The sequence below is a fragment of the Anthonomus grandis genome, chromosome 5 (assembly GCF_022605725.1).
Source record: "Anthonomus grandis grandis chromosome 5, icAntGran1.3, whole genome shotgun sequence".
Taxonomy (NCBI): domain Eukaryota; kingdom Metazoa; phylum Arthropoda; class Insecta; order Coleoptera; family Curculionidae; genus Anthonomus; species Anthonomus grandis.
In genome coordinates, this window is record NC_065550.1 from 7,266,849 (window position 1) to 7,293,194 (window position 26,346).

Consider the following 26,346-nt stretch of genomic DNA (forward strand, 5'->3'; position numbering starts at 1 on the left):
CGGATTAGACGTCGGAAAAGCGGCAAATGAGCAGGACTACGCCGCCTTAGGACCCAAGTTTATATGAACTTTTCGACTTAAAATCGGTCCAGGAATGTCCATTTTAAATTATGACATACCTTTAAGTAACACCCTGTATATTATATATTCTAATTTTTTTGCAAAAAACAATGAATTCCATGAACTGATGAAGTCAAATAGAAGATAAGAAGCGTAAAAGTTTGAGCAAAATTCTTTATTTTATGTTAGGCAACATGACTTTAGTCATCAACAGTTAACGGATTCAGCGGTCAGGAACTTTGTGTAACAGGATTCTGGAGAATTTTGAGTATAGTATACTTCTTCAGAAGCTCGTCTACTGTAGATTTGACAAATCAAGTATTAACTTACTTCAGTCCTATTTTACTATATTTAACAAGGAATCAATATGTTCATTTTGAGAGGTCAAATTATGTTCATTTTTGGCAGGTCACAGATTTTGCTGAGTGTGCCGCAGAGCTCTGTTCTTGGACCCATTCTGTTTTTGGTCAATGATCTTCTCAGCTGTGATCCTAACTCTGTATTTTATCTTTATACTGATGACACAATCTCCTTGATTGCCGATAGCAGCATATCCAGCTTGGATATTACAGCTTATCAGTCAAGCAGTGACCTGAGAGAGTGGGCGCTATTAAATCGATTAGTTCTAAATGAAAATCACAACCAAAAAGATAATTTTTAGAGATTATAGTCATGGTCAGCAGACTCTGGATGAAGTTGCAACTTTCCTTGGTGTCATTTTGAATTCGAGCTTGACCTGGCGGTTCCACGGAAATTTCGTATAAGTTATCAAGATGTATTCTGGTATCTGGTTCGGCTGCATATTTTGGAGACTTTCACTCCGTATGACTATACTGAAATGTGTAAATCTTTTTAAACTTTTAATGTGTGACTTATTTATAATTATATTTTGTAACATATTTTTGAACTATATAAATAATGTTGGTGACTCCTTTTTTAAGATAATTTTAATATTTGTATTAACTTTTTGTTTTTTCAATATTAATTTAATGTTTAATCAAGCATTAAAAAATAAAATAATTTTAAGCCACAATTTATAGGATTAAAAAAGTATGTATTAATTAACATAAGAATCAATTAATCTTTGCTGTTTTGACACTATTAATTTTTTTAATTAGAGTCAATCTACCCATATATTCAAAATATTTGCCATTCAACTATAGAGAGTAGACTATAGAGAGATCTATAGACAGCATACTATAGAGAGTGTTGCAGTCAAAAAACTGAGTATTCTTATCCCCTGCCTTGTGACATATTCTTCTATATGTCTCGTATTTGTTAGAAAGAATCTTGAAAAATTCATGCTGATATTGACTCACACTATAGCAGAAACAATGGCTTCTTGGTACCACGGTAACAGAGACTTTACAGATCCCGTAATGGCACATCTTCTCAATATGTGTCTCTGTTAAGAATCTGCCCCTTACTGCATTTAAGGCCGAGATTATGAAGTGCCTAGTTAAAAATGCCTTTTACTCCTTTGAGGAATACCCCCGGACCAGCTTTATTAACCTCCTGTAACCTAATTGTTGTATGACTTATGTTGTGTGTAGTTGCAGTGGTAGTTCCATTTAGTTTTGAGTAATTTTAGTGTGTTTGCATTTTTTGATTTGTGTAAGAGTGCTTATTGACACTAATAGATGAATAATAGGTAATAATAATGGATAACCGTCTGCATATCATAAGTTCGTTATCAAATTATGCTGATTTTTAGACCAATCGCACAACTTTTGACTATAATATATATTAACAGTTTGGATAATTAAAGGAAACTTTAAATACATAGGATAATAAACCAATTTATTAATTATATTAATAATACAATATTTGAAAAATAATACTTACAGATTTATTAAATATAAAAGCAATTATCTATACTATCTCAGTCTCTTGTATATGTAGTTACCTAACCACAGACACCCAGTGAAAAATTTAAGAACTGCCATTAGCCGAAATACTGTCTTTATTGGTACATCTAAAAAAATGTTCTATATGAGTATATCCTCTTAATATGAACCAAATCTTTAAAATCTCGCTTTCTATATTACTCACATATGGCGATAACTTCTCACAACACTTTATGGTTATTGAAACAATTTTTTTAAATAATTTTAAGCAAAAAAAGTATTAATTTCATTTAAATGTTATTATTAAGCACGTTAAAATAGATTTCTTATTAAATGTTTTAACCGTTTAGTTTTCTAATGTTGATCAACAAAATGGCTATTCAGTGTTGTAAAACTGAAATCGAAAGTACGCATAGTACGGCATATAAGAAGCACGAACTTAACTTAATTAATTTACTCGACCTAAATAAAGAATGCAAGCTATAATTTTATTAGACTTAATAAATAACATATTTTCAAATGTAGGCATTATGGAGATTTTTAGCTAACATCTTGCTTTATGGGAAAAGTTTTTAATATTTTTACCTAAAGATTTTTCATATAAATTTAGTGAAGTACGGATATATTTTCATATTTATTATTAACTTACGGATACAAGAAAAAAGTCCAAATGACAGCCCAGTCAAAATACAGATCAGCGTGTATTCAGTGGTTGCTTCGCCTTTCACTGTTAATCCTAACAGTGGAGTAGCAATATGCTGTAGGGCAGCTATACTAAGCACTATCTGAACTGCTCCAAATATCAGCAGTCCTTCAGTGAAATAATCGGATATCACTGCAAAAAGGCAGGTAATATTTAAATCAGTAATGATCTAAATTACCAAAACGTATAACTTAAAAAATAACTTACTAAAGTATCCTAGAGCACCTATCCAGCTCAAGAACCAGATAACTTTAGGCCTCCATCTTTTCTCAATATTTATCCAAAATGATGCCCCAGTAAATATTAACGTGGCTAAAGATATGGTTCCAACTAAATTGCACAAGTGGCGTAGCCGAACTTCTTCTACTTCCTGTGAATATTTTCAAAATATTACATACAAGATGAATACATAGGTGTAGTGGAATATTGATTTACCTCAAATAAGAAGGTTGGATATAAAGCAAAAAACACAAAGAGCGACCATTTGGTAGTAATTACTGTAAAAAGAGACTTGTAAAACGTGGGGGTCTGTAACAGTTCCAGGGAAGTCCGGGAAAACGCAGAAACATGATTTGAAGAGACTGTTGTTGGCATAAATACTGATGATCGTGGTTCCTCGTTTGTATCTAGCATATCATAAGAATAGGTAGTGTTGTTGTTTACTGGCATATCGGAAAAAAGTGGAATTGGGAACCTAGAAAAAAGATGAAAAAAAGTAAAGAACTTTTTCTCATTTGTTTAAATTAAAAACTACGTATCTAAGTAGTATTATCTATCCCAGTATTATACGAAAAGTGCTCAACATGTATTTAGGATGCAGTGGTCGTTAAGGTAAAAGTTAAAAATTCAATATACCACTGAGTACCCAAACTACAGGTGTCTTCTGGTATCCTTGCGTACCAATATTCCGCTATCAGAACCTTAAAACAGATTTTTATAGAACAGCAATTTAGGAAACAATTCTTAAACTCGTCCGGCTGTAGCGGGAACTAAAATTCCAGAAGCAAACGCATAATATACATACAGGGTGTTCATTTGAAAACTTCCCACCACGGATTTATCGAAAACCACTGTTTAAAAAAAACGCCGAAATACGTCAAAAGGTTTGTCAAGGGGGACAACTTTCTAACCTAAAATTACTTCACCCCCTTTCACCCTCTGCCCCCCAGGGTCAACCCCTTAAAAATTTTAAATGGCAAGGGGTATCGAGTAATAGCTTGTTTAAAAGGTCTTTTGAAGTCTTTTATTTTGACGTTTGATTTTTTGAAATAGGTCGATTCGTTTTCGAGAAAATTAGAAAAATATTTGTTTATCTTCATTTGTTCAGATAGAAAACAAAAACATGAAAATATCAGTTTTTATTTCAATAAGTGTTCAAAATGTTGCCCGTTAGGGTTTGCCAAATCTACAATTCGTTTATAATTTAAAACGGAAACTATCAACATAAACAGCAATTCCGAAGATTAGACGTGGAAAAAACGAAATAACAACCTGAATATTTTTCCGCATTCTTTTCATCAACACAGATATCCTGGGATCCTGGGCGAACTGTACCTATTTATTGTTATAACTGCTTAGTTATTTATAGTTGCTAAGGAAAATAAAAAAAATATTTTACCGTCAGTCTGTCTCAAAAAGGAAGACAGCCTTGGAATAGTGAAAATTTATTTGTTGAATTGAAGATTTTACTTCCAAAATGGTTTACACGCTAGCCGAAAGAGTGGAAATTATTCTAATTTAAGGTGCCCAAAATCAATGTGCTCGGCAAACTGCCGTCACATTTAACGCCAGACATCCGGAGAAGATAACTTCGCATAGGTATGTTTTGAACCTTGTTACTAAATTTACTGAAACTAGATCTGTTGCAAATAAAGAACGTGATCATCGACGAATTTTGGATGAAGCCGCTCAAGTTGAAATTTTGGGTCATTTTGGAATAAATCCTAATACTTCATTATGCAAAATTATTGCTGCCACTGGTATTTCATTAGGGTCTATTCACACAGTTACCAAACTTCATAAATTCCATTTATTCAAAATGAAAATATTGCAAGAGTTCTAATTTACATAAAAAAGAAGAAAACTTAAAATAAAACATTAAATAAATTAACAATAATTATTAAGGAAATGCCACTACATATATAAAATTAGAAACATTGCTCAAATTGTAACCCATTTTCTCTAATACACAACCGGCATAGCTTTTAGATTCTTTCCAAGGCTTTCAGAATAATCATAGAGCGACTTCTCAATTCTCTATAGGCATCTTCTATAGCGCCACGCATATTTTGAATTGAATCATATCGCCTTTTGTAAATCTTATTTTGAAGATAGCCCATAAAAAAAAATCCAAAATCGAAAGGTCAGGGGACCTTGGTAGCCACCGAACAGGTTCATTTGTCCTGATCCAATGATTGGGGAAATGTTCATCCAGCCAGTTTGTCACAGCTCGCGGATTATGCGCCGGAGCTCCATCTTGCTGGAAATATATATTTTGAACTTAAGCTAGACGAACATCATCCAAGAGTTCGAATAGGTTGGCGTGAAGAATTTCCAAGAAGCGATTAGCTGTTAAGCTACCTTTTTTTACCATTTTTTTTTTCTAAAAGTAAAACATATAAGACACTTATCTCAAATCTGCCCTGACGTTCTCTTGGAAAAATGTTATGCAGATTTTCTTGCGCCCAGTTTCGTAAATTATGTCTATTTAAAATTTCACTACTTGAGAAAAATGCTTCGTACGACCATATAACTTTCTCTAATTCTAACTCTCAAAATTTCTGATACGGCACCGGTCTACGAACCAATGACAAAATATAAGGCATCTTTGCACATCGCCAGGGCGTAACTTGTGAACGAGCTTAAACTTATATGGTTTAAATTTATTTGTTTTGAGTATTCTTTGCAATCTCGATTTCGAAATTCCTACATCACGCTCTATTTTTCTACAAGAGTTTTCCGGATCTACAGCAACACTTGCTAGCACGTTAATAGTGTCTTCTTCAATTTGTAGGTTATAATTTTTTGGTCTTGGTTTTTTAAATGAATCATATTGTATTAAATTGATTTTAATTTGGTTAAATAATCTTATATTAGGCTGAGGCCTTATATATATCTATATTAGCTAAATATCTATATTATAAAAAATAATAGAATTAGAATTACTTCACAAAATTCTAAATTAAAAAATAAAACTTACTTCTGGAAGTTAAGTTCAGCTGCTTCATCTGCGTTGTCATTACATTGGATATAGCAAGAAATCATAAATCATACTTATGACGATTTTCAAATCTATTTTGCATAGCCATTATTTTATTGCTTAAAAAATGATAAACACAAATTTAAATTTTTTTAATAATTTTGAGTCTTGCGGCAGAAAGTTTAAATTATTGATTGAAGTGTCAATCATCTCCATGGTTACCGGTATTTTGTTTAGCCCTTCGCAACAGCTAACTAGAAAAATCTTTTTTCGGATCTATTTTCGATCTTCTGAGTTAAACATTTACAAATATTTATTGCAATGTCTTTGGACTCGAATTTATTAACAATAGGTTTAATGGTTGAAATGGACCAGATAGGCTTGATGGGAAAATAAATTAAAAATATTTCAGATACTGCTATTGGTTTAATTAAATTCTAAGTATGATAAAATTATTTTTTAAATAATCGATAATAATAATTGTTATTGGTTTAACTTTATCGTTATATTAAATAAAAGTTTAGATAAAAAAGTAATGTTAACGTGCCTTACTTTGAATGTATGGTTGTGAGATTGATAAAACGAATAAAAAACATTTCTTGTATTTGGCTGTACGTCAGATTTGACAAAGCCTTATAACAAATTGTTTGCTGGTGTCTGGTGTTTCACCTGAACCCAAAATTTAATAATTTTGCAATTACATTTAATTGAATAATTCAAGATTCGCTTACTTTTAGTTTTTTACTTTTTACTTTACTTTTTAGTTTTTTTTTGTAACTTTGCACGAGGGTTTGCCAGATTGGTCTCTTCAAAAAGTTATCTTACATTTTTTCTGTAAAATGTACAGGGAAGCCAATAATTGACCCCCTTAAAATTTTCTCTCTCCACGCATAAGCGAGATACCTCATAAAACGCATGAAAATGGGAAACCCTGTACATCGCTCGATGCATGTACTGTATGGCTAATTTGGAAACCAGGATTTACGATATTTCAGATTATGAGTGTAATTTTTTTTTTCCAAAGTTTTTTGGTAAAAAAACTGATATTCTATCGTAAAATTCTTCTAATAAAATTAAACATAATTCCTTGCCTTATTGCGCATGTTACCCTAGAAGAGTACGTTCAAATTGGTAGAAATTGATTACATGTATTTCCTATGGTGCTTTAATTTCCATACCGGTATAATTTTAAGTAGAGGATAAGAATTGTCATTTATCTATTCTTTATCTGTTGCTTATATGTCTGCAACAAAAATTAAAACGCACTGCGGTCTGTAATTAATAAAGCTATTGGATAAGTCACAATTTGCTTATTATTTAATCAGGACGTTGTGTATTAATTTCTATGGATCAATTATATTTATTAAAATTTAAATTTTTTTAGGAAAATAATATGTTTTCAAATTGTATTTTATAGACACATTCGACTGTTCGATAGATAATGTTGCTCATTTAATTTTCATAATATATTTAATTAAGACCATTTACGTGTGGATTGTGGCACAAAAGGACACTGGGTGGCAAAGACATGCTGAGAAATCGAACAACTACAGCAAAAACACGACCTACTAAAAAGATCAAAGAGATGACAGTGATCGCAAAAAAAACAGCGGAATACTGAGACACTCTAATAACTTAATACTCATAGGACTTAACGAAAAATTGCAGTGCTGGAACGAATATGTTACAAAAGTATCTAATGATGAACGACCAAAACAACCTCTCCAAGTAAGTGAGGTCAATGACCTTAACCCCAACATCACTAAAGAGGTAAATGCCATCCGAATACAGAAAGATGGAAAAGCTGTGGGACCCGATAAGGTACACGCTGAAACCTTAAAAGTATTAACACCACCATACTATGGAGCCATAAAAATTCTGATTATATTAAGACTGGTATCCTTGAAGACCTTCAGATTTTATCAGGGTGGTGTGCTTCCAACAGGCTCGTGTTTAATGTAAGAAAGACGTCTATTATGGGGTTTAAGTGCGATGTTCAGGGTCTGATGTTTGACGAAAATTCCCTCTTGCAGAATAAAGAGTGCTGCAAGTTCCTAGGAATTACCATTGATGGTCGCCTTCGGTTTGAAGATCATATTTTACATTTAGCTGGGAAATTATCTTCTGGATGTTTTGCAATAAGAATGGCAAAACAAGAGCTGGGAGGGGTGGTTGCACGTTCAGTGTACTTTTCACTTATTGAATCTCATATTCGGTATAGCTTGCCTTTTTGGGGTTTAACCAATAAGGGGCTACTTAACATTGTCTTTGTTATTCAAAAAAAAGCAGTTAGATACCTGTGTTCTGCTAAGTTAAGAGATTCTTGCAAACTCCTCTTCATTTCTGAAAAAATCCTAACTCTTTTTTCACTCTTTATCTTAGAAACAGCTGCTCTTATTCACAAAATTCCCAAACTACCCTCTGATACTGGCCATTTGACTCGTCATGTAAATGATGTTCCCCTACCTATTCCTACGTCTTCCCTTACCAAAAACTCATTAATTTACATAAGTAAAAAAATTTACAATGTTGGAAAGTTTTTTTTTTCCTTTTTCCTTCTCTAGTTTTGTCAAAAAGTTTACCTTTATTTAGTAATTGATTGTTTTATTTAGTTATCTTTAATTCAAGTATGTTCAAAAAGTTTTGTCTTCTTGTGTTTAAATTTGTTCATTGTTTTGTCAATTTTTGAAATTGTATTTTTGTTTTGTTTTTTTAGCTTATAGGACGCTTGTACACAAGATTATTCTTACGTAATATAGCACATTTTCTTTCTTTCTTTCTTTCTTTCTTTCTTAATAGATGAAAACGGTCTAGGGTTAAGCCGTTTCTACGAAGTGGAGATCAACGTATCGGAGGAGAAAGCTACAAGAAAAGGAGTAGGACAAGGATGCATATTATCCCCGCTACTCTTTAATTACTATTCGGAACACATTTTTGGAGAATCTCATAAAAACACTAGCGCTGAAATCAAAATCGATGACAAAATAATTAACAAATGCAATGATACAGTCGTTAATACGAGCAAACTACCTGAACTCCAGCAACTTGTAGACTTATTAAGTACAATGAGCGTTACGGCCTACGTATAAACATCCTTTAAACGAAACTTACGATTTTCTCGAAAGTGCAAGCACAAGCTGCCTTCCCAATACACAACAAAATCGTTGAACAAGTATCATTCTTCAAATATTTAGGAGCACTAATGAGTATTAGTTGCGATTCGACTAGAGAAGAAATAATTCTTTACCTGGCGTGACCCAGATCTAAGTCTTAGAGCTACTAGTCACCATAAATTTACAGTTATTATTTTGAATTAAGAATTCAAAAACCGATTTAAAATTATGCCTAATAAGAACTCCCTGATTTGTTGTGAGTTAAAAAAATAATTTCTGCTACTTACCCATTTATAGTTCTAGTAGAGGGTCTTTCGTGATTAATACTACTGGTGGGCTCATTTATATTTCCAAAAGACATTTCCAAGTGAAGATTCTTATGATTTCGTGGTTCTTGTGGGTTTTCTGGATCGTCTTCAAATTTCTCCCAGTTCTTTTTTGGATCCGTTACAGTCTGCTAATAAGTTAAGATTTTATATAAAATAAGTGAATTGTTTGTTAATTTGAAATTTTTATATTTACAGGTACACTTCGGATGTCTCCGTTTGATGATTCATGTCCATTTACTCTTTCATATTTTGTGGTTTCTCCCTCCTCGTCTTCCTCAAAAGAGACCCATTTTTTGGTTACCTCTTTTGCAACCTTTTCCCCAGTTATAGTTTCAGTTGGACTATCAACATTTCCATCCTCATTTTGCGGTACCTCGTGCCTTTCAAGTTCGTTTCCATTTTCGGTTTTGATCTGTAATTCCCTGGAACTCTTTGAAAATATATCCTCTTCATCATCAGGCGTCGTCTGGAATTAAAATTATATTTACAAATGGCAAAAAGGAATCTATTTACTTACGGTAACGTAGTTGTACCTGCTGACACTTTTAGACTTTAAGTACATGGGCTTTCTAAGCAATAAATTTAAAATTAGGCCCTAAAAATTTAATTTATTTAAAAAAAATTCCAGTAATTGTAATTAATTATATACCTGTAAAATAATAGCCTGGTACCACAGAAGCACTTGGGTTTCGCTTTGAGCTAAGATATGATGGGCCAAAACTACTGGTGCCAATATAAAGCCGAGGGCAGATACTGCATGAGATAAATGAGTCAATATTGCCAATTTTAGTTTAAAATATTGAGCCAATAGTATTTCACATTGGGCCATTTGAATAGAGCTGCCAATACCTGCAAAATTATATGGTCCTAAATGTAGTAAAAATAATTTGAATCCAGTTTAAGATTAAATTTTACCTGAAACTGTGCCAGATAAAATATAAATCCAGGATGGATGATAACCAGTTCTTCCCATCCAAAAGAAAAGCAGCCCCGCGCATGTAAGACAAGTTCCTGCAGTGGCAAATAGTTTAGGCCAGATGCTTTGGGAGATGAATTTTCTACTTGCAGGGTCTAGCAAATAAGCGAAAACAAGAGTCATATAAACACATAAATAAATATACAAGAAAAACTTTACAGTGGTTCCTGAACGTGTTGTTTTTCCTACTAGCTAATACCATATGTGTCCTCCCCCCCCCTCAACTCTTTTTCACGGATGACTTTCCCTCCCTTCCCTCCCCTTCCACATCGCTGCACACATCTAGTATATAAGCCGATAGAATAGTAGTTTGCTGTCAGTTTACACTTGATAACGGTTGGAGATACTTACCAACCGAAACGTCGTGTTATATTAAATAAATAAGACAATGCAAGTCCGACAAGATGTTTTCATCTATAAGACGCTTGAAATAAAGAAAACGATGTTTGGCCAAAGTAGTCTCTAGCCATCAAAGAGACTGGGATTGCTTTCTTCATTTGTTCCTGCTGGCTTATCGATCGGCCTTTCATGAAAGCACAGGAGAGTCTCTGGCTCGAATAGAAATAGGAAGAGAACTCCGTATCCAATGCGATCTGAAGTTTGGTTGCCTGCCAGGAATCTTGCCGGGGAGGACTACCTCAGTGAGCTGCATCGCGTATGATGTCAATGCCAATTAATGATCAGACGTACAACAGTGACATGATGTGACTTTATCACCTTAAGAGACAAATTTCGGGGAAAGAAATTTCGGGGAAGGACGCTCTTCCCGAAATCTAGTTTCAACAATGTCCTGTACAGGATACAAAAGCTGCCGCGAGATAAATTTATTTACTTTAACCGCCTGGCTCTCTATTATAGAACCTACGAAGACACCGAATTTCACATCTGATAAATTGATGGCCCATCATTTTAACGGCCGAAGGAGTCGACCGAGCATGACCTGTAAAGAGCAACAAGACCGTTACTGCTTCAGCTAGCAAAGTAGGCTCTTGTATATGTGTGGCTAAAAATTACAAATGTTCGGAGGAATAGCTCCGGTTTTCTGCAGCTAGGAAAAAGTCAAGTTCTGCTTCCATCTAACCGCAGAGTTGAGCAAGCGCTCGAGATCACCAATGAAGAAACTGGTAGAAAGATTTTTTCGTATCAAAGGGGCATCACATCTGAGAAGCCAACCGTTTGGGATGCTTTATATTCTTTAAAGGTGGAGTTGCTTGCCGACGACCTGAGAATACTGGCAATTCTCAAGCTGACATGCAGGTTCGATAACCTAGACTAGAGGAGGGTAAGTTTTGGCGTGCTGTTATGCCCGTCAATATCGTTCTCTGGACAAACCTAAGGTTTATTATTTTTGCAAGTATTGCATTCTTCCCATATCGCCATCTACTATCTTTGAAATCATTTCGAGACGAAATGAGCTTAGAGAAGTGGCAGTGTAATGATATTAACCTGATGATATGGTGCGAGCGACGGAAACACCGCGTAACATCTAGAGGCGTACGTAGAAAGTTATTAAGCGAACTTGGTCGGGAATAATGGTACACCTAGTATCATAAAAAGCCCCCGAGGCAGGCTACAATCGGAATGTGGGCGCGATTTTTAAATCGAAATAAATAGATAAAGGTTTCTAGAAGAGTGTACGGGTGTAATAAATTAGTCGATTATTTTTGTGCATCGAGTATTTTAATTTACATCTAAGCGAACGGTAAAAAAGGCAACAATAATACCTTTTTTATATATATCCTAAATAATTTCTGATGAAATAGATTGGGCGCACACAATATTTTTTCGCGCTTCTGTAAATTTATTGGCTACTACTACCAGACTCGTCGCTTTATATATTCTCCTTAAGACAACTCCACAACAAGAAGTCGTTTAAAGATAAATCAGGGGATCTAGCAGGTCCCCTAATATCTCCAGACCCTCTAATTTTAAAACTGAAATCTTTTATACTAATGGCATGCGGAAGAATTTGAATAGTAGGACGAATTAAATTTTAAAGTTACTTAAGATATTTTTGGATATTCAAAGTACCATCAGTGAAAAACAAGCTTATAATACGGTCAGCTAAAATACTAGCTATGTTATTCAATTTTTATTTTAAAACTTTTTTTTATAAAACTAATTACGGACAATTGACATGTTACATTTACCATGTCATAAAAAAAAGATATTTATCAATAAAGAAAACGAAAAAAGAACTAAGTATATAAGTAAGGATCTATCACAAATTCAGACCCGTCATTTGCGTAGTCGTGTTATAACATGAAATGAATTGAATGCAATTAAACAACCCTTTCTTAAAGTGCAAATATAACCCCTCTTTTCGACGACTATGCTCCAGGAGTTTGAACTACTTACATTTTACTCCGAAAAGTGGGACCAAAACGCGATGAAATAGAGTAGCAGTCGGTAAATCCTGTATAGCTCTTCCTAGCCTAACCAAATGCCATAAAGATCATTTGTCCTATCTCCGAATTAATCAAGTTAAATTTTAAAACCCCAGTTTAAGGTAGACGCTGCCCCTAACTCCTTAGGAGTACACTTGAAACCAACAAGAATAGGATCTAATCCAGCTTTAAAAGACCCCACAGAAAGGTAAATTGAGAACCGTATTCAAGTTCAACGGTGCCCTCACTTTCCTCTTTTTAAATATGGTGAAGCAGCTACTGCCCGTCCGTCCAATGTAGGAGTATCACAGGGATCTCTCTTATTCCTCTCTCCTGTTCAACTTCTTATGAGTGATTTTCCAATCGATGCAACCACTTTCACACTTCCAGTATCTCCTTCTGCTCCTCCACTAGACCAGTGCTTCTCTAGTTTTTTAGTCTTTTTTGACATTTTTCGGTATCATGGGCTAATAAATTATTTTACAAACGTGCTTCGAATCATTGCAAAGCAACACAGAGACATAACTAAATATTTTCTAATAATGTGGAGGTACAGTTTGGATGTATTATCATTTTCCAAGGTATAATTGTAGATTCAATCCTATTTTGGACATTATATATATATCACAGTTATCAATTTTTACAATTCAATTCTAATTCTTAGACCTTCATATTCCACGGATAAAAATTTCCGATATTTCCATTTCCTTGTCTTCACCTAGGTTAAGATATTGGTGCAAATATTTTTTATGTACATTAGTAATTGCCCAGACAGTCACAGAAGTCATAGATTTTTTAAATTCCCATTGAATCTATCCTTCTCAACACTTTTCTGGTTCCAATTTTAACAACCCTGATAATTCTATGCAACTTACATGGGATACTGTAATAGGTCGCCACATAAGATTGAAATGCAATGTGAGCATAATCACTCAAAGGCCCCTAATAAAGAAAAGTCCTATATGCAACCTAGTCCCAAAGTGTCTCAAGATGTAATCAATGATGCTGCTTAAATTGAGAGAGAACATCTTTATTCAGTTAATGAAGAAGTTCATTTTAAAAACAAAAATTCTCAAAAAGCTAGTACGCCAATATCCTCCAACTCTGATTTCTCCTATTTGAAAACTAAAACCGGTCATAGTGACAAATACTCTGTTCTTCTTAAGAATAAAAGAAGCTTAATCTGTTTTATTTTGTTTCATGTTCCATTCTCACTGAAGACAACCCCACTGGTATGTGACATCTTTAACCTATTGTGACTAACCAAGGGTGGTTTTTGTAGGAATTTGGTAATAATGCAAACTTTTAATGCTGCATTTAGAAATAATGATTTTATTTACTTTTTTGTCAAAATTAATATTTTGCTTTTATTGATTAATGTTTCAAAGAAAATTAAAAAAAAAAACATGGTCTATATAGCATTGTGTATACTGTTATATTATGTCTATGATTAAGTTAAGTTTTTTAATAAAATTTATATTTTGTTTTTATTTGCTTACGTTAAAAAAATTGAAAACAAAAAAATTGCATATGAATTTGTACATAGGTATGTATTTGTGTTATATCCAGTCATTAATAATTAATTTATTTACTATGAGAAGATAGATTTATTTTAAGAAATTGGTACATTTCTGTTTTTGTTATTATTTTTGTTTTCATAGTTTGTGGATATATACGCATTATTTTGTTATGATTGTATAGATAGTTTAAAAATTTATTTCTATTTTTTTTTATTTGGGTGTGTTTGTTACATGTTTCTTATAATATTTTAACGCTTATGGAAACGAAAAAATAACAGGTAATTTTTCCTGAAAAATAACAAATAATTGAAATTATAAAAATTTATAAAAGAAAAATATGCTTTTTACCTGCAGCAATTCCATATTCATACATAAAAGTTCTGATTAACCCTGGAATGCTATTTGGGGTACAGTTGTACCCCAGTGAAGTTTCAAAGTACGACCTATTAAAAATAGATATCGCTGATCTATTTCGTCTCGAGAGAGATAGAAACTTAAACCTGATCTATTTCGCGATATTTGAAGTCATTCGCAGAATTACAGAAGTTGATGCGTTAACTGAAGAGGGATGAGAAATATATTTAAATAGAATTTTATTTTACTTTAAAATTAACAGTCAGTTTAAAAATACCCCCATTTTGTTAATTTAAACTATAAGCATGGTTTTAACCCTGGAGTGCTACACTTATTTTTACAGCGTAATATGCAGCGTACAGTTGTACCCCAAGCGACGTTTCGATCGTCGCTTCCTAAACAAAATGCACATCGACCTACAGTAGGCTCTGGTTTTGTTGGTGCTTCCACTACATCTTTTTTTTTTAGTACATTGCAAATAGTTTGCCCGAGTTCGCGCCTCAAAGTTGGAGTTTCCAAACGACGTTCCATTTGAGATTTTATTAGATCAAGTGCTAGTTTTTTCAAGAAAGCTCTTCTCTTGGTTACAATTTCTTTTTCAGGAGCACTAGAACCTCTTAAAAGGATCATCGAGTTATACCCCACAATATTTAACAAATTATAAAATAGACATAAGGGCCAATGACGAGTATTTCTGTTAGTTGAATATGTGTGACACAATCTACTCCCCTTTTGGTTGAATTATAAAATTTAATTATTTCCGGAATATCAGTTGAAAGTTGCTCATCTCCTTTTTCGTGCATTGTGGATAGCATTAAAACAATTTTTTTTAATTCTTCGGTGGACAAAAAGATAAAAGTGTTAATTCGTCACTATAGCAAAACATTGCTGTACTTATTTCCCTACCTTTAAGGTCCAAAAATAATCCTGGAATTTCTTTTTTGTTTTTCCTTAATGTACCAACAATAGTAAGCTTTTTATCTAAAAGCATTTTTGCTGTATCTATAGAGGTGAACCAATTGTCCATAGTCAAATTTCTATTCATTCCTTGAAAGGAAGAGGTAAGTTTGTCGCAATAATACTGGGCAACAGGAACATCCCGTGGTGTGGAGGCCTTACCTACATAAACTTCAGCATCAAGTACAAAAGCTGTTTTAGCATCACAGCACATCACAAGCTTAATACAATATTTGTCTGGTTTCTAAGGAATGTACATTTTGAATGGACATCGTCCTCGAAATCCAACCAATTGTTCGTCGATTGTGGTATATTCGGATGGTACATATAAATTCTTCATTTTGTTTATAGATCTTTCAAAGACCTCCCGAAATGCTGCAAGTTTGTCAGTTTCTCTTCTTTGAGCTCGAGTATCTTTATCGTCAAACCGCAGGCAATTTACCAAGAATCTAAAACGTGCTTCTGGCATTGTGGCTCGAAATATGGGTATACCACTATCTTTATCAAAAAGTTCGTTGGTATTTACACTATTCATTTTCATAATTCCTGCATAATAAAATAAACCAAACATGGCTTGAATTTCAATATTGTCGGTGTTTTTGGTAAATGAAGCAGCCGTCGAGACAGCCGTGTTAGGATCTTCGGCCTAATTATTGGGTTTCTTTTTTCCATAATTTAATCTTTCAAGTTCTATTTCTTTGTTAGTATATTCTGTAATTTGAATTAAATTTTCCATGGTAAAACATAACTTCCAAGCTTCTAGCCCTGACTTTAGATTCCTTGACGTGCGTTTTAACTGAGCCAACGGTATATCGTCATCGGATTCATCTTCAAAATCGCAGCAAACTGAAGTGGATGGAATGGCCTCGACATTTTCGGAGGTCTCGTTTTCCTCTAAAGTCAGGAATAATTAGGTCTTTTTTTTTCCTCGTCGCTATCACTCGGAGAGTCGTCTAACTCAGAATCATAGTGGATACGATGTATTTCGTCGATATCATTCGGATTTGTCAAACCGAAACACTTTTGTTGAGAAGCCATTTTGTGTCTTCTAAAAAGAAAATAAATATAACTAATTAAAATATATATTTTACAATTTTATTTTATAAATTTCAGTAACTTATCAAAAGTATATACTTACATGCAAACGCAAAAAACTATAATAATGTGCTACACTGGGGTACACCTGTACCCCTGCTACTAAATATCTCAAGAATAAGAAAAGCTCTGCGCGACACTAATACCACACATGAACTGACTGCTCTTAAATTTAACCACCCGCCACACGCCACCCAAGATAATTGTCCCTCCGTCCTTTTCATCAACATCAATAATAGAGCTGTCAATGGAATTTCTGTCTGATCATTAATGTCTGATCATCACAACACGCATTTCTCTATATGTGTACTCTGTGATTGACGGTGACTGCCAAAAAGACACAGGTCATGTTTTTCGCGTGTGTTTCTTTCGCAGTTTCACCAGCACATTTAAATTAATTGAATCAATAAGACATATTCGAATTTACGTCTAAAAATATCGTCAAAAAATCTGTATTTTGATAGCCTAAATGTCGTAAAGGCAACTATTTTTCTTTTAATTAAGAATTTCATGGCTTCACCAAAACATAATTTAACTATATTCGTGTTTTACTAACAATATCAGCATCTTTGGGAGAATTTCGTAAGTAAATTTCTTTGTCATAAATTACTTTTAAAATTTATGACAAAGAAACTTACTCAAAAAGATACTCCGCTAGCAGCTATTGTGATCTTTTCTCCTTACCATATTTCGCATGGGCTACATATGGCCTTAGAACCTATTATTAGTAACCAGTATTATTATCATTATTCCCAATGAAAGACACAGTCTCGCTCCATGCACAAAGTGAGGGAAATTTGTAAATAAAGGAAGACTGTCTGCATGTGATCAATATAATTTTTAGTTTTCATAATCAAACTTAAATTACTAAATAATAAATTATTTAACCAAACTTAAATAATTTAATTCTTAGGTTAAAATAAAACTATGGTAAGCGCAACTACTATCCACTTCTTTATAACGAAATTTAATTAAGGTTACTTACCAAATAAAGTCCAACTGGCAACAAAAAATAACGGCACGTGCAATACATTATCATCCCATAATTCTGGAACCAAAGATTGACGAGATGATAGGTTCTGAATTGAGGCCGCATACCGGGAAAAGGCAACAAAAATTCCGAAGCTTACTAGGAGACTGGGGATTAGTAGCTGAAAAAAAAATAGTCTATTAATATAATAATGGTCTATTAACCTCTGCGTTTGAGTTTCCCAAAGAAACAAATCAAAATAACTATGTGATAGAAAATTCAGCATAAATTAAAAATAGTAAATTACATACCGAGAAGCGGAAACGCTGAGGAATATGTTTTAATGATGCTATTATTTTAACATGAGATACGTTCTGTGACATTTCTGCTTGGAATTGTCATAAAAAGAACGAATTTCAATTAAACATTAATATTTTTTTATCAGATGATGATGGGATCGACTTCAGCATCCTCTACGAACTTTAAGTTTAAGAAACAGGAAATCTGGTAAATAAAATGCTGGTTCAACTTCAATTCAAAAGTTTTTATTCGCCCAAAAAACAAAAAATACATTAAATAATGAGAAAGATAATACAAAATATACTTAGATAAATAAGAAACATTTCACGATTATCGATAACTGACACACCAAATTACCACAAAGATAAATCAGTGCGAAATGACCCTACAGCCTAAAAAATCTAAAATGAAGTACAAAAGAAGGGCTGTATTGACTTTACTATTAAAAAAATAATACTGTAAATTGAGTACAGGTCTAAGGCGATAAGGAAAGACGCAGAAAAAATATGCTGCAGATGGCGCATGTTTCTCAGAAATGCAAAAATTTAGATCGTTGTGTGGAAAATCAGTCAAATAACTGGAATCGATTAAATTTAACTTTTATAATTAGCTAATATTAAAAAGGGGTATGAAACTAAGTTAATTAAGTAAAAGGACTTAACAGCAAATATACTACAGGGTGCCCCCGATTAAGTTTGCACAATTGGTATCTTTGTTAATATTTAAGATACAGGGTCAGATAAATTAGAAAACTATTTATAGTAGGATTTTTTCTGCTGATTAAAATGGTGAAAGCAGAAAAAAAATTGCGTTTTCGAGCAAATATGGAAAATTACTTTTGTTAAATGGAACCCCCTGTATATTTTATTAAATTAATTATATAGTAATTTATTTAATTATATTTTTATGTAATCTTACCAAATTTAGGCAATTTTGCTTTGAAATATAAAAATAACATTATAGATAAACCTATCGCCATTTTGTTCAATAAATTTCTGAACACACGCGACTTGTTGCTTTTAGGATTGATCTTTCATGTATTAATCCAATTATTTGCCTAATATGTTTTTGAAACTCATCAACGGTTCTGTATTTTGTTTTAACACTATACATTGTGTATGTAACCTCAAAAACAAACGTGGAGCGGGGTTAGGTCTGCCGATCTAGGTGGCCAACGAATCAGTGTTACAATCCATTTATCGTTAAACAGTGTATTAAGTAATATTCTTACATTATTTGGTTGAAGTGCTCCATCCTGTTATTGAAAATTAGCGCTCCAGATATTATGAGGCCAACATATCTCTTTTCGGTCAAAGTGCCATTATAAAACACAGATTCTATTATTTAGTTTCCTACTAAGCTACATCAAACGTTTATACAAAACTGATTTTGAGGGTTTCTGAGATCAGTAAGGAAAAGATTTTCTTGGGACCAATAGTGTACACTTACGGTAAAACATACCTTTATTTGAAAAATTAGCTTCGTTTCAAATTATACAGTTTAAAATATTATAATTTGCTTCATATACAAAAAGCAAGTCTTCTTTCTTTATCGCCAGGCAACAATTTTGTACAAGTAGATACTTGCTAAATCTGTAGTTGAGTTTTCATATGAGGTTCAAAATATGCCAAAATACAAAATTTCAACACCCTCGCTTAATATAAAATAACTAAAAAATAAAATACGTTTTCGTTGCTTCAAAATTTTAGTTTTCCAAGTTACTAGTCTGGAATCTCTGGAGGTACACTTCTAGAGCTTTGTCATTGTTTTTTTAGCATACAAGGTAAACATTCTAATATATCAAACTTTTCAATATGCGTAAAAGGCATTTCACTAATTCAGGTTTTTCAAAAATCACAAACTTTGCTAACGTGCAACTGCCAGTATTTATTTATGTTATTAAATCTATATGACTACTATCATTTTAATATTCAAAAATGTAAATTTATGTAAAAATATACAGGGACTTCCATTTAACAAAATTACATTTTTTCGAAAATGCTATGTTTTAACCTATAAATAAATTGCTAATTTACCTGACCTAGTATGTTAGATATTAACAAAGATACCAATAGTGCCGACTTAATCACAGGCACCCTGTGATAATATACTCGCTGACGCTCCTATAAAATTGAGTTATTTATTTTAACACCTCATAGAACTCGTCAAAAGAAGTTAATATAATAAAAATCACGTATATAAAGTTGTATAATAAGAGAGTTACTTCACATTATTGAGACAGTTAAATGGTTACGATTTTTCCAAACATTGTAAAAATTATCCCCATTTGTTCCATTAACGCACAAGCTTCGAAAATAAAATCCTGGTATCCAGGAATTAAATCAAAAGAATTTTTTATGCGTTCTTGAAGTTTTTAGGAGTATTTACTGCTACATCATGATAAACTTTTTCAAACAGCTTCACAGAAAAAGTCGTCAAGTTTGGGGAGCGAAGAGGTCAAGAAATGGGTCCATTGCGCCCTATCTATCTATTCGGAAACTCAATATTTAGATGTTCATGAACTTCTCGTCTAAAATGTGATGGAGCCTCATCATATAGGAACCACATATACTGTCTCACATTTAGTGAAACATCTTCTAATAATTGTGGCAAATTGTGTCGAAGAAAATATAAATACATTTTACCGGTCAGTCAAGGTAGAAAAAACTAGGATCTAATAAGCATGCCATTTACCAGTGGCGGCTCGCCCTGTAATCTAAGGTAGGCGACATATTATTATAACAGTGCGCACACCGAGTAGCCCGAGCTCCCCCTCCCCCCGCTTTTTCGGGATTTAAAAAAAAATTGTGGTGCCACGGCCACTTTTCATTAATAATTTACTAAAATTAAGAAAAAAATAATGTTTTCGAAATCTTTAAAAAAAAATAACCTAAAAATAATATTTTTTTTAAATTTAGATTTCAATCAACAAAAAAAAATGCGGAAACAAAAAAAACAAAATGAAACACACCTTTACAAAGTTGTATGAATTTAAATTATGATCGTAATTTTTGTGTTATATCCATATTTCATTTAATTTCACTAAATCCTTAGATATATACACTACCTACTGTTATTGACAGATACCTACTATAAGATGCAAAGATGCAGTAAATATTCTTCTGTATTATAAACAAATACAAATAAATTCATTTTTATTAACATAGATCTTTTTTACTTACTTACCAAAAATGCATGGTTATTTAATTATGCACCTTTGAGCTTATGTAGTTTTCTTCTTTTTAATACTATTTCTAAAAAAGATTAAAGTTGAATACTATATAACTAAAAGATATCATAATATTCTTCTACTTAACATAGATTTTGTTTTTAATTTTTGATTTTTTAATTTTTTTTTTAGTTTTTTATTTTAGTTGTAGAACAACTAATTTTTATAAATAAGGTTTATTCTTCTGTCCTTTAAAAGTGCAAACCTACTTATTATTAAATCTGTAAAATTATCAGATCCCTGTAAAGAGCAAAAGAGTTCCTTTTCGATGGAAATTAAAGCAAGTGATGATAAGCGCTCATTACCTATTTTATTTCGGGAATATGTTTTTATGCGTTTAAGGCATGAAAAATGTCTTTCAACTGATGTACTTGTGATTGGTATTGTAGCAATAAGCGTAAAAAGTGTAAAAGCTTGGGGAAATATTTCTTTAAGACCATTATCTATAAAATGTTTTAAAATCGACTCTACATTTAATGTTGTTAGTTCTTCATCGTGAAAAATTACACTTAACTCATTAATTAGTTGCTGTTTGTCAAAAATATTTTTATAAAGGTTGGTGACACTTGTAACTAAAGAAGTTGGAAAATTTTTCTTATACTCTTGGAACTTAGAAGAATCAACCAATGCAAAATAAGTTAACTGCGATAGATCTGCAAACCGAACATCTATTTGCGTCGAAATATTATCAATAATCTCATAAAATAAAATTCGTAAAGAAGACTTTTCATCTCCTTTGATAGTGTTTGATAATTTTATTCTTTTTGATGGTGTAGGATTATCCACGCTATCTATCATATCGCCTGAAATTCTAATTTTTGCTTCTTCAAAAAATTGTTCGAAGGTTAATTCATTCCGCAAGGACTGTAGACGCTCTTTTGTTAAAAATACCTGTTTTTGACAATAAGCTATATCTAAAGACTTTTTTGCAAAATACTAAATAGTGGATCCGTAATATCAAATACATTTTTGTAAGCCGCGGTTAAAAAAGAAAATTCTAAACCTTTCATAAATCTAAGATATCTCTTTGCCCCGTTAATTGACTCGGATGATGAAGATTGATCGTCAATAATTGTTTGAAAAACTTTTTTTAAGTCATTCCATTTTGAATCTAAAAGATGAACGATTTTTGAACGTGAAGCCCATCTGGTATCTACAGCAGTCGGTATCCTTTTTCCAACTATAGAGTCCAAAATAAATGTTCGCTTTGCAGATTGATGGAAGATGCCGGGAATTGAAGTTACGCTCGCAAAAAAAAATCGGCAATTTTTAATAGTTTTTGCTCCATTCTGTAGAACTAAGTTTAATCGGTGCGCACTGCAATGTGTAAATAAAGCTAATGGAGCATCGTCTTTAATTTTTTTTTGCAAACCATTTAACGAACCAGCCATTACGCTAGCGCCATCATAACATTGACCAACTAAATTTTTCTTATAATCGAAAGGACTTAAAACAGAAACAATTAATTCGTACATCGCGTCTGCCGTTCTATCTTGACTTACATCAAAAAATCCCAAAAATCTCTCTTTAATGTCACCAGATTGGTTTACATATCTGACCGAAATAGCGCATTGTGATTTTTCTAAAATGTCAGTAGTGTCATCAGCTTGTACAGAAAAAAATAATGCTTCTTTTATTTCTTTATGTATTGTTTCCAAAAGGTGTTCAGAGATACAACCTATTATATCGTTTTGGATAGTCTTAGACAAACCAGAAAAATTATTGCCTATTTTTTTTAAATGGTTTTGCATTTCGATGTCACGTTTAATTAACAAGTTAAATGTTTCACGAAAATTGCCAGTGTTAAAAGAATCGGATTTTTCATTGTGGCCTCTAAAAGATAATTCTTGTTTTGCAAGATGACAAGTGACATCAATCAAATAGCTCAATAAATTTCTATTTTTTCTTACATCCTCGTTATAGGATTTTAAAAACAAAGAAGACTGTATTTTTAATGCATCCTGTATAGTGCTACTATTTTTTTGCAAGCGCTTTAGACTAAGGTATCTACTCATATGCTCCTTTGACGATTCATGTTTTTTTATGCTAGCTGACAGATTTTTTAAATCGCAAAAACCCTGAGACACCCAAACATTATTTCTATTACCTCCTAAAAGTATACAAGGCCTACAAAACAAACTTTGTTTAAAATAACTACCACATAACCATTGATGGGTTTCGAACCACTGGGTCTTAAAGGATCGCGAGAATGCTTGGCCTTGCTTTTTGTCAGGTTTTAAAATTGAAATGGGGGGTGTAGGGCGACCAATAGAAATTATTTCCCTACGATCATTTTCATTTAGGCGGGAAAATGGGTGTTGTGTGAAAATGTTTCTTGTAAAGAACAAATTACATCATGCACAGTAAAAGGTAAAAGGATCAAACAACTAGGTTAGGTATGCACCTCTACTTCTACAAAAATTACCTACTTTCTACTCTATATTATAATATTCTCAAAAATATACAACCCCTTAATAGGTACCTCTACTATCTTTACAAACTTTAATAGCACAATTATTATTCTAATATACTTATACTTATCTAATATAAACCAAATTCAAAATTTAATGGAGAAGCAACCATACGACGTAAGACAGCAGAAAAATCGTTCAAAGCTGAAAGAAACCGAAGAAACCAGCCACAAACCGTTAATGAATAAAAACAAAACCCCGCCAAGAAAAATCTGGAATTATTTTCCTCCTATCATATTATTAGTATTAATGGTACTAATAAACAAATACTAATAAAATACACCATCTTTATTGCTCCTATGTAGTTTTAAATAAGTGCAACAAAGACGCCACACAGCACAAAATCCCGCCCCAGTCCCCACCATTGATTTTCCATTGAACGAGGGCTCATCTCATCCGTGCTTTAATTATCATACTGAAACTCACCCAATTGTACTAAAAATTAAATACGTTATAAAAATCGTAGTCATTGCTTGAAAATTTACAACAAAAAACCTAGACTGCCATGAAAAATGTACATTTTTAATATTTTTTACGTTTAAGTAAGAAAACAGAATTTGTATTGCGTGCTAAATTTTTTTCCACTTGTGCTAGATTTAGTACAATCGTACTCTAAAATCACCAGCCCTTTCCCCTTTATCGATCGACGAACGAGCGCTTCGAGCGAATTGACGAAGACGGTCGAAGGCGGCCGAATTGTCCGCCTAACAGTGCACTTTTTGTCGCATAGAATAATTTTGTTTCACGTCGGCCGCTGTAAGTTTTGTATGGGAGATTGCCGCCGTAGAGACCATTAAATACAGGCGGTTGGAAATATCGCCTTCCCATATATAATATCGTATTCATTTGATTTTATGAGGCGAGTCGATTTAGACTAGCTCAGGTTTCACGTAAAGTGGCGATAGATGCATGCGTATTAACATTAGACTAGGAGGTTCATCAGATATTTTAATATTACATTAAAAAGAATGATTATATTATATAAATTATAATGGTAATTTTTTTTCAAATTTACAAGTGAATTTTATAAGGTAGGCGCCGCCTACCCTGACGAGCCGCCGCTGCCATTTACCACGTCAGGACAAACATTTAATGAAAATCTATATTGATTATGTTGAATAAATGAAATGTATTGATGAAAATTAGATTTTTTACACCATGCACATTTTTTATTATCCAAATATGATTGTTGTGATAATTTTGCACTCCATCTCACGTAAATGTAGCAAGTCTGTACACAAAATTAGTTTCTAGGTTGATCTTCAGGTGGAAACGATTGTACCCGTTCATAATGATAAGGCTACTCAAACTTAACCTCGTTAACAGAATTTTCTTCAGAAACTAACTATAAAAAAAATAAGCAAATAGACAGCGTTTTGTATAAGAGTTATATAATCTATTAAACTCAAAAGTTGCTAAAATAGAAAAGAGAAAAACAAATCGAAAAATACAAATAAGAAATAACGTACCCCGGGCAGATATAGAAAAAAAAGAAGAATTAGTGATGGGTCAGATTATAATGTTCTATTTGTTTATCGAATATAAATTCTTTTACATATTTAAAGTTATTAGTAGGATGCACTTTTATATTATCACGCAAAGAGTTGTACAACTTTATAAAATTATAATATATTAACCCCTTTTTAAAAAAAAGCTGTCTTATATTTATGAATAATAAGTTTGGCTTTATGTCTGGTATCTCTAGAATGTATTGGTACTACATTTAACCAACGAATTTCTATTATTTTATGAGAAATTCTATCAAATTGTCAAAGCTTAAATATTAGGCGATAGCACATATTTTGAATTCTAGAGCTCTCAGATTGCGTAAGACAAGAACCGTAAACGACATCTGCATAATTAAAGTAAGATAAGACTTAGTCATCGAAGTAAACCCAATATCTGAGTTATGTGGTCGCGCCTGTTTATACCAAAAACAAGTCTACAATATGCATTTTGCATTACTTGAACCTTATTTCGTGCAAGGAAAGTAAGGCAGGGATAATATATATAGTCAGATTAGTTGAATCTTGAAAGAACCAAAGACTCAGACAATACCTTTCTTAAGTTCAAATTAAGGTAATGACGATTACAATACAACAACATTAAACTATAAAATGCTTTCTTCCTAACTTCAGCAACGTGACGATGAAATTTTAGTTGTGAATCCAACAAATCCAACGCAAATTGCGAGCCACGTCTACATACTCAAACGGAATATGATCAATACAAATCTTAATATTATCCTTCAAAAAGTCCAACCAGAGCGGATAAATCAAAGCCATAAAATTTTAGAAATGAGTAACTGATGGTCAATCGTGTCGAATAGTTGCGATTAGTCGAGCAAAATAAGCAGCGTAGCAATTTGTCGTAGGTTCAAAAATATCAGTCGTTACCTTCGCCAACGCAGTTGTTGTACTGAAGCCCTTACGAAACCCACACTGATTTTCTGATATTATTTTATTTATATCATAATATTTAAGCAGCTGATTGCAGAGTATTTTTTCAAATATCTTTGACAACACTAGTAGAATGCTTATTATTCTCAAATCCTAAAAATTTGTGGGTATCTTACATTTAGGTAAGGAAATACCTTTGGCACTTTTCCAAATTAGGGGAAAATATTTAAGTTATATTTACAATAAATATAACGATATTGGGACTACAGTGCTGAAGCATTTTCAAAGAAATCTAATCAGATCCGACACAGTTCCCTTAAAGTTCCGTCCGTTAAAGTTGAGAATAAAGAGGATGAAGTAAAAAAATGCAAAATTTTAAAAATTATAAAGGATTTTCTGCTTACGTATAATTCACAATTACACCCGGCTTAACTATA

General features: G+C 32.7%; 1 protein-coding gene across 3 annotated transcripts in view; it reads right to left on the minus strand.

Annotated features, from left to right (window-relative positions):
• Positions 1-1,843: 1,843 nt before the first annotated feature.
• Positions 1,844-26,346, minus strand: part of LOC126736529 (uncharacterized) — a 109,197-nt gene continuing 84,694 nt past the window's right edge. For 2 of the 3 annotated variants that reach the window (XM_050440920.1, XM_050440919.1), the window contains exons 3-12: positions 17,526-17,691; positions 10,167-10,322; positions 9,901-10,100; positions 9,769-9,846; positions 9,445-9,717; positions 9,210-9,379; positions 3,046-3,304; positions 2,818-2,980; positions 2,557-2,742; positions 1,844-2,035 (exon numbers count right to left, since the gene is read on the minus strand). In XM_050440920.1, the coding sequence (XP_050296877.1) occupies positions 1,938-2,035; positions 2,557-2,742; positions 2,818-2,980; positions 3,046-3,304; positions 9,210-9,379; positions 9,445-9,717; positions 9,769-9,846; positions 9,901-10,100; positions 10,167-10,322; positions 17,526-17,691 (1,749 nt within the window). In that variant the 3' untranslated portion in view covers positions 1,844-1,937. The remainder of the gene's footprint in view (positions 2,036-2,556; positions 2,743-2,817; positions 2,981-3,045; positions 3,305-9,209; positions 9,380-9,444; positions 9,718-9,768; positions 9,847-9,900; positions 10,101-10,166; positions 10,323-17,525; positions 17,692-26,346) is intronic. The other variant, XM_050440921.1, reaches the window with a different exon arrangement.